This window comes from Myotis davidii, unplaced genomic scaffold, assembly GCF_000327345.1.
Source record: "Myotis davidii unplaced genomic scaffold, ASM32734v1 scaffold570, whole genome shotgun sequence".
Lineage (NCBI taxonomy): Eukaryota > Metazoa > Chordata > Mammalia > Chiroptera > Vespertilionidae > Myotis > Myotis davidii.
The window spans coordinates 1667244-1676256 of record NW_006283631.1 but is presented as its reverse complement, the minus strand read 5'-3'; the positions used below and the strand labels follow the sequence as shown (position 1 = coordinate 1676256).

The 9013-nt window shown below is 34.7% G+C and overlaps 1 protein-coding gene across 2 annotated transcripts in view; it reads right to left on the bottom strand.

Moving 5' to 3' along the window:
- The window catches only part of IFT80 (intraflagellar transport 80), a 106227-nt gene that overhangs the window by 15865 nt on the left and 81349 nt on the right, over positions 1 to 9013 (bottom strand). For both annotated transcript variants that reach the window (XM_006753815.2, XM_015565500.1), the window contains exons 12-17: positions 7959 to 8122; positions 5113 to 5177; positions 3299 to 3434; positions 2738 to 2885; positions 1118 to 1289; positions 122 to 211 (exon numbers count right to left, since the gene is read on the bottom strand). In XM_006753815.2, coding sequence (XP_006753878.1) covers positions 122 to 211; positions 1118 to 1289; positions 2738 to 2885; positions 3299 to 3434; positions 5113 to 5177; positions 7959 to 8122 — 775 coding nt within the window. The remainder of the gene's footprint in view (positions 1 to 121; positions 212 to 1117; positions 1290 to 2737; positions 2886 to 3298; positions 3435 to 5112; positions 5178 to 7958; positions 8123 to 9013) is intronic.

The following is a 9013-nucleotide window of genomic DNA, read 5'->3' as shown; positions in this document are numbered from 1 at the left end:
GTGTTTTCCAATGGTCTTAGGTAACCCCTGTGAAAGGGTCGTTCGACCCCCAAAGGGGTCACGACCCACAGGTTGGCGACCCACAGGTTGAGAACCGCTGACATAAGTGAACATTATTTACCTCACCAATCGCTGCGTAGGCTATTTCTGCAGTTGTCATATCTTGATTAGCAACTGCCATAGCAGCTAGGCAAGCCCACATGGTTTGTTCCTAAAATGAAATATGAGAATAATTATCTCAATTACATGGCTGAATTTTTAAAATAAACAGTGATTTAAAATATAACAAAATTATATTTTAATTGAAAATAAAAAAATACTGAGCCTGGCACTGAAAGAACAAATAATTCAATAACTTAATGATGTAGAAATTTCACTGTGGCTATTTTGTTAAAATGCATTAATAACACATAGAGAACTACTTTTAAATAAATGTTTTAAATTTTCTGAGTATCAAAGATTCCATTTGAACTCACAATATACTTTAAAGATAACTTAACAACCCTCCAGTCTTTTTGATAAGATGTTAAAGAATACAACATACAGGGAACCTGAGGAATGGGGAGGTTCTTGGATAATGCTATTATAGCAGATTGCCACCAACAACCCCTTTTAAGAAAAACATCAAAAAGTCACTCCATTAAAGTGGATTCTAAGGAATGTCAACCCATATTCAACAAAAAAGTTCTGTGGTCAAACACATTTGGAAAATCTGATTCAACCAAGTTGGGAAATGCTGATCTAAGGCAGTTTCTTAACCTTAGCTGCATGAATCATCTGAGGAACTTAAAACTATGCCCAGGCCTCTCCCCAGATTTAAGAAATTAGAAACTCTGTGGGGGTAGAAGTTGGGAACCTGACTTTAGAAAAGTTCCACAGAAGACCTTTTATATGTATCAATGTTAAGATGCTACCCATTTAAATTATGGCTTCCTCAGAGAATAAATCACAAAGCACCCACCCTCTGGATCACTCATATCTTCACTTATAAAAAGAGACATGATCCTGATTGTGTATTTTCACAGCCCTTAACTGTTGTCATTTCTCATCATGGACAAAGATATTGTGTAAACTAATGCACAATATACACACAACTATGGATCTGAAATGTAAGTACCTTGACAAAGCGACAGAGTCTTATAGCATCTTCCCATTTTGAACTGTTTACATATTCATGGAGAATAGCAGGATATGGTGGTATGCTCATGTGAACCAGTGAGCCATCGGCTCTTCTTATAGTTACCTGATTTCCCACAAAACTCACAATATGGGGATTTTTACTAAATTCACTGTAGAAAAAAAAAAAGCAAAGTGCAATTTATATTCTGAGCAAATTTTCATATATATTAAATTTGGAGAGTTAATCCTGGACATATATATAAAGTATCCAACTTCCAAAATGCACATCCAAAAAAGTTAATTCCATGGAGAATGTATATATTCAAATAAACATTTGAATCTAACTTTTTATTTATACTTGGCGCAAAATATGCTATTTAACGTGGCAAATCTATTATATATGTGATAACTATTCCTAAAAGCATTTCAAATGACTTTTCCCCTCAGTCCTAAGGTAAATCAGACAAATGATTAAATGACTCTACTTGAACTTTTAAAGTATTAAAGTGTAAACTATTAAAAATTAAGCTGATGTCAAGAATATTTCTTCACCATAAGAAGAGGTCAACTTTAAGAGACTAACTTCTCTTTTATTTTTTCTTTAATGATAACTTCTCTTTATTCATTTAAAAACTTTTAAAATGATGCCTGTCCAGTTTTGTTAAGGTTATAAATTTAAAAATTAAAAGTGAACTCCAAATAGGTTTTCAAGTTAAGGTTTAGAGTTGAAAAGCCTTTGTATTCCTATTTTGTTAAGAGTGAGAGATGCCCTCACTATTTCTTTTTTTTTTCTTTTCTTTTTTTTGTTAATCCTCACTAGAGGATATATTTCCATTGATTTTTAGGGAGATTGGAAGGGGGCTGGGGGGGAGGGGGGAGACAGGGACAGAGAAACATCAATGTGAGAGAGATACATCGATTGGTTGCCTCTCACAGGAGCCCTGACCAGGGCCGGAGATCGAGCCTGCAACTGAGGTACATGCCCTTGACCAGAATTAAACTGGGACCCTTTAGTCCACGGGCTGACATTCTATCCACTGAACCAAACCAGCTAGGACTCCCCTTGCTATGTCTTAGAGAATTTAGAATTATAAATGTATTTGATTTTCTGAAGCATATAAAATTTAAAAAACTTTTCAGTAATTTTTACATATTTTAATTAATATTAACATATTAATTTAAAAATTAAATTGTAGATTGAATTCACTTTTAGAACACATACATTCTTGAAAGGCTTAAAGTCAATGACAATCTGGGAGAGAGTAAAGGTTGTCACAGGTTGTGTACCACTGAAAAATCTTCAGAGTGGCTACATTAAAATCACTAAACCACATTGAAAAAAACTACTTGAGTTACCATTAAACAACATTAAGCTTTAAAATTATACTCATACAACGGAAATTATATTCACATAAGAAACAAGTAAATAAGTAGTATTATAAAACATTTTCAACTTGGTTCCATCAATTAAGTCTCACTAAGCTAGCTTTAGCTTAACAAAGTATTCAGTTGACTGAGTAAAGTGAAAGATATTTGCAGGATTAAAATTTGAGGCAAAGACATGACACGCTATTAGTTTTATTTACATAATAAATAATTCTGTGCAGTAAAATGTTACCTGGCATCCCTTTCATATAATGTTTTGGGCAAAATGTCTTTGTCCACATAAACTGTATTGGGGTAATACCACACTGTAAATCGAGTATCTTGAAGTCCACAAAGGATATTGCATGTATCACTCCACGCCAAAGTATGCACCATTGTTCCTTATTGTAAAAAGAATGTTAATGTACTGTTAGTTCCACTATATAATAAGTATTAAAAATATATCTTTAAAATATATCTTGACATACAAGACCATCTAATTTCTGGTAGGTCTGACTATTTTCTGATCGCATAATGGTGAAAACATGTACAAAAATTCACATAAGAATTGATGGAAATATTTGAATATCCTATCCAGAACCATTATATTTTTAATTTGCAAATCTTTCTGCCAACTTAGCTGTGGCAGCTAAAGACTTGCTATTAAAATGGAACTAATAGCTAATAAATGTTATGAGATCAAAACATTCATAGACTCATTCAAGCAAATAAGCTATTTAGTATAATATCTGACAGAGTAGATCTAAGAAAATTGGAAAGTAATTAAAATTCTAAATTATTACAATAATTTTACCAAGTTTGATAATTTGTTCTTCCTTCCCAAATCGTTTCACTGAGGTGATATAGAGATCTCTATTTTTATCAATAAAAGCAATTTTTCTGTCATTCGTAAGTCCTTTTTGATCCAGAGCAATTTCCAAAATTTCATTCTAAAATTAAAAAAAAAAATAAAAAAAATACTGAATTAGTTTTAGTACTTAACATCAGATCATTTTAATTATTAAAGAACATTTGTTTACTTAAAGATCAATTAAATATCACTCCCTCACTTATAGTGATAAACTGTCCCTGGTAAATAATTTTAAACTTGCCAATACGCTAATAATTCAAAAGCTATACTATCTAACATGTGTTTTGTGGGGGTTTTTGGCCAGGGAAAGATGCCCCTTAAAACACTAAAATAATGTATATTTTGACATAGTAAGCTAAAAAACACTTCCATCTGATAGTCAGGGTGAAAGGATATGACAAGTCTGGGCATCACATGAGAGATCTGATTAAGCTCCTCACACCACAATTTACTCTAAGTAGATTGCCTATATTTTAAAGATTTGTAAGAATTGATTTATGGAAATATCTTATGTTTTTAAAGCCTTGTATTTTATAGATTCTTTCACATTCATTTCGTGTGAAACAGAAAATAATCTTCTGATGTAGATAATTATACTTATATTGCAGATGAGAAGACAGAGATCCATGGCATTAAGTGAGTTTGCTCAGAAACAGCTGGTAGGAAGCATATCTAGAATTTACAATCCAGACTTCTGACTGCACAATTAGTGATCTGTGTACAATAGCAAAGTATTTCTCACATATTGCATTAATCTATTACATTATTATACTAGCTAGTGAAATGCATTTTCTCATAATTTGAAAATGGTTCTGTATGGATTGATTTCAATTCAAGGGGTATTTGTTTACTGTGTACTATGTCTGAAGACTTGCTGGGATCTGTGAATTCAGCAAGAATCTTTTTTTTTTTAAACTAGTCCCTAAACTCTAAGAATTTTTTAAAAAATATATTTTATTGATTTTTTACAGAGAGGAAGGGAGAGGGATAGAGAGTTAGAAACATCGATGAGAGAGAACATCAATCAGCTGCCTCCTGCACACTCCCCACTGGGGATGTGCCCGCAACCAAGGTACATGCCCTTGACCGGAATTGAACCTGGGACCCTTGAGTCCACAGGCTGACGCTCTATCCACTGAGCCAAACTGGTCAGGGCAAGAATCTTGATCGCACCAAATAATTGTATCTACGTATACTATCGTAACATCTTTAAAAATCAGCAATTCAAGAATTTCTCCCAGAATACACTAAAACTTGTGCAAGAAGGTATTTGCAAGGTAAGTCATCTTGGCAATACTGTAACAGCAAAAGACTGGAAACAAATGTCCATCACTCGGACACAGGTTAAAGAAATTCTGATACATCCATAAAATGTTATATGTATGGTGAGATGGGGGAAGATTTGGGAAAGTACTTCATATGATGATATGGAAAGTTCTCCAGAAATAGTGTTGTGTGAGAAAAGGTGCAGAGTTGTATTTTACGGTTTTGTAAAAGAGTGGGAAAAGGACATATCAGTTCTGTTTGTGTTTGCATTAAAAATCTCTGGAAGGATATGTAAGAGATTAATAAAGTGGTTACTTATTTGGTAGAAAAACTATTGATGAGGAACAGGTGTAGGAGGCAGGCATTTTCACTGTATACTTTACGATTTTTTAATTTCTGAATCATACAAATGTATGTTATTCAAATTGAAAATAAATATTAAAGGAAATAAACAGTGGCTATTTACATTAAAAATAGCTAATGTCCATTACCGTATGAGAGAGAATCTTTCCATCACCTAATGGTTTTCCAGTTGATGCCTCAAAGAGGAAGATAACTTGAAAAAAAAGTAGAACATTAGTTAATGTATTACATTAAAAATTTTTATTGGTAAACTTCAATGGAATTATATAGTCCTCATGAGAAATTATTTAACTCAGTGGCCCATTGAGTATCTATCAGCACAGAAGAGCAGCAGCATCAAATGTCTACTTATTAAACGGGCATATTTCTTATGAAAACAGTGGAACTGGATACTTCCTAAAACATACATTCCCTAATTAGAGTGGTTATTAATGGCATGGCTTCAATGCTGCATAGGATCAACAATGGCAAGTCCAAGTCTGAATGTAATCTCTAATTCTGATAACTGATTTAGACCCAGTATAACATCACAATCATTATTTCACAAAGGAAAATTGTGTCAAGTGCCTACTATACTACTAAGCAATGTGTTACGTACTGTTCAGTTCCCTGTGGCCAGCATACCACTATGGTATAATTTGTCGGGTATTTGTCCTGGGTCCTGGCAGAGAACTTGAACCCTTGCCATCTCCTGAGGGACAGGAGTGTCCTTGTTTGCTAACAGGGATTCTCTGCGTGGAGCAGATGCTGTCTCTGTCCCCTTCCTCTGTTTCACCAAAGGTTTCAAACATGACAGTGATATTGATGGGTATTCTTTTCTCTTTTAAAAAGACTGTTGGGGCGAGGGTGGGAACATTGTTGGAATGTTTCTGTGATTCTCTTTAAGTAATTCCAGAATTATTTCAGCCCAAGATTCAACCCAACTGGAGTCATTTTATGTAACTGAACATGCACATAGGATTACAGAAATGAAAAGACGGAAATGGTACAGTCAGAAAAAAAACTGGGTAATTTATAAAGATAATAAAAATGCTAAAATATGTATAATGTGATATTAAATCCTAGAGGAGTACACTTTTACTATATTTATTTTAGTTTTTAGTAAACCTTAAGATATTAAGTTTGAGGTCACTGGTTATATTCACAGAGGAATCATGTCATAACAGTAAGTTATGTTCTAAGACTGACAATTATGCTGAGAGAGATGAAAAAGAAAAATATATAACAGAATTTTGAATTAAATATAGAAATTTAATTAGAAAATTTTGGCTTCCATTTTTAAAATATGATTTGGGCTTGGTAAACCCAGTTATTTTCATAACTATACAAACTAATAATTTTTTAAAAAGCCTTCCATCCTACGCTGACTGCAAATTAGAAAAAGCTGGAGGTAAAGGATGAACTCATCTACTTTTCCACATCTCTCAGTGGCCCTGATCTATGGGAGGTTGGACCTGTGTTTTGGTGATAACATGTAACAGAAACTGGGAGCTGAAAGAGTTGCTTCTAAACATAAGTACGGTAACTGCTCTCTAACTTTCACGCTCCTCATACCCAGATTATTTGTTTCAAATAATCACCCACACTGATATCCTATTATATCTGTGCAAGACAGAAGTCAAAAGCAGTACCTCTCTATTACTTAACCAGTCACCCATAGGGGTATATTCAAATCCATTATCATGTATTCATTGAGCACCTACCATGATATAGAGTGCTGTGCTTGGTTCAAGAATCATGCCTATGAAGGACCTCCCAAATTAGAAAGGAACCACTGATTTTATTTGTGGATGGCCCCATTGGAAGAAAATTTTTTAAATTCCCGGGTAAAGATTTAGGTACTTCAATTGGGTTTTCCATTGTTAACATATACCTCTATTTAGCCATTAATGAGTACTAGTTTCTTTAAAAGGGAACATAAGGAAAATATTTTCCTTCTCATTTTATATCAGTTCTACAATAATTTGTCTTTTTGATTTTCTATTTACAGCAAAATGAAGTTACATGATTATCTTACTCAATAATCAAAATTTATGTAAATAAAACAAAGTTTATTGGCATATAAATCTGTTTCTGAAAATATTCATAATTCTTTCTAACTGTAAAATTCTATGAACTATCAAAGGACTAAAGAATAATGAAATATGTTTCACATATAAGTTACATTCAGTTGGTATATTCAGTTGGAAATATACATATATATTAAAGCTCCTACCTACACTATGTGGTGTTCAATAAGAAAAGTATAAATAACTCATAGTGATGACTGAGATTTTCAAATTTATGTTTATTGAAGACAAAAATCTAACTTCCTAATTATAATTAACAGTTACACAGCCATCTTAAATCTGTCTGCTATCTAGAAATGATTTCCTTTCCTTTTCTTTTCTCCCTTTTTACCTAGAAAGGAAGTCATTAAAAACAAAACAATTACCAAATGTTTTACTGAACTATGCAATTACAAAACACCTGACATATGTATTTTTAAGTATGTGGTCTAGATTTTTATATGAAAAGTTAAAATTATTCATGATTTTGTTCTACTTCACCAATCTAAAATATTGATTTTTAAAAATGTAAGCAAAATAGTACAATGAAGCACAATATTTACTGTTACCAAAAGAAAAAGGAAGTATTTAAAAAGATCAATAAACTTAAAAATTAACAAACCTTTTTCAGACTCACAATCTTGAATTCAATCTCTCTACCAACAGCTACCGAATATGTAGATTTATTCCTTACCACTGAGTTTTGTTATTGTAACAATATCTATTTGTTAAATAGAGTATGACAACTTTATATATAGTTCAGTTCTTAAATTAATTCATGACTAGGACAAATTAGAAAGTTCATATTTCTTTCATAGAAAGTTACATATCAATAGATAAGAAAATGAAAGTTAATGTATGAAAATTTTATAGTGTTAACAAATTTCACAGATATTTGACATAGGAGATTGTAGAAATGTACTCACTTTTTTCATCGGCTTTGTCTTTTATTGCTATGGTATCATTACTCAGAGATACAGTCTGTGCATTCAGAATATCTGTTCTCATTCCAGGAAATTTTGGAGAAGAAATGAAGCGCCCTTCATAAGAATATAAATAGATACCACCACCATCTACAAGAAGAAAATGTCTAAAAAATAAAGAATTAAAAAATATTCTCAAATAGGAGTATACTATCCTATATAATAAAACCCTAATATGCAAAGCGACCAAACGGCAGAACGACCGGTCACTATGACGCACACTGTCCACCAGGGGGCAGACGCTCAATGCAGGAGCTGCCCCCTGATGGTCAGTGCGTTCCCATAGGGGAGCATTGCTCAGCCAAAAGTTGGGCTCACAGCTGGCGAGCACAGCAGCAGTGACGGGAGCCTCTCCCACCTCCATAGCAGCACTAAGGACCTCCCAGGGGATGTCTGCCTGCTGGCTTAGGCCCGCCCCCAAGAGGTCCTGGACTGCAAGAGGGTGCAGGCTGGGCTGACAAACACCCCCTGCTCCTCAGTGCACGATGTCGTGCACCAGGCCTCTAGTATTTTTATAAGTAATAAAAGCATAATATGCTAATTAGAACAGACAGCTGAACGACCTTTCGGGCTTCCTTCTGTACGAAGCCGCGGGGGCCGAGGCAGAGGCGGTTAGGGGCGATCAGGCAGGCAGGCAAGCAGTTAGGGGTGATCAGGCAGGCAGGCGAGTGATTAGGGGCAATCAGGCAGGCAGGCAGAGTGGTTAGGGGTGACCAGGCAGGCAGGCAAGTGGTTAGGGGCGATGAGACAGGAAGACAGGTGAGTGGTTAGGAGCCAGTGGTCTGGATTGCAAGAGGGATGTCCGACTGCTGGTTTAGGCTTGATCCTGCAGGGATTCCTGCAGGATGGGTCCTAAACCAGCAGTCAGACATCCCCCGAGGGGACCCGGATTGAAAGAGAATGCAGACCGGGCTGAGGGATCCCCCCTACTCCTGTGCATGAATTTCATGCACTAAGCCTCTAGTATTGAATAAGAAAAGACCCCAAATAGACACAGT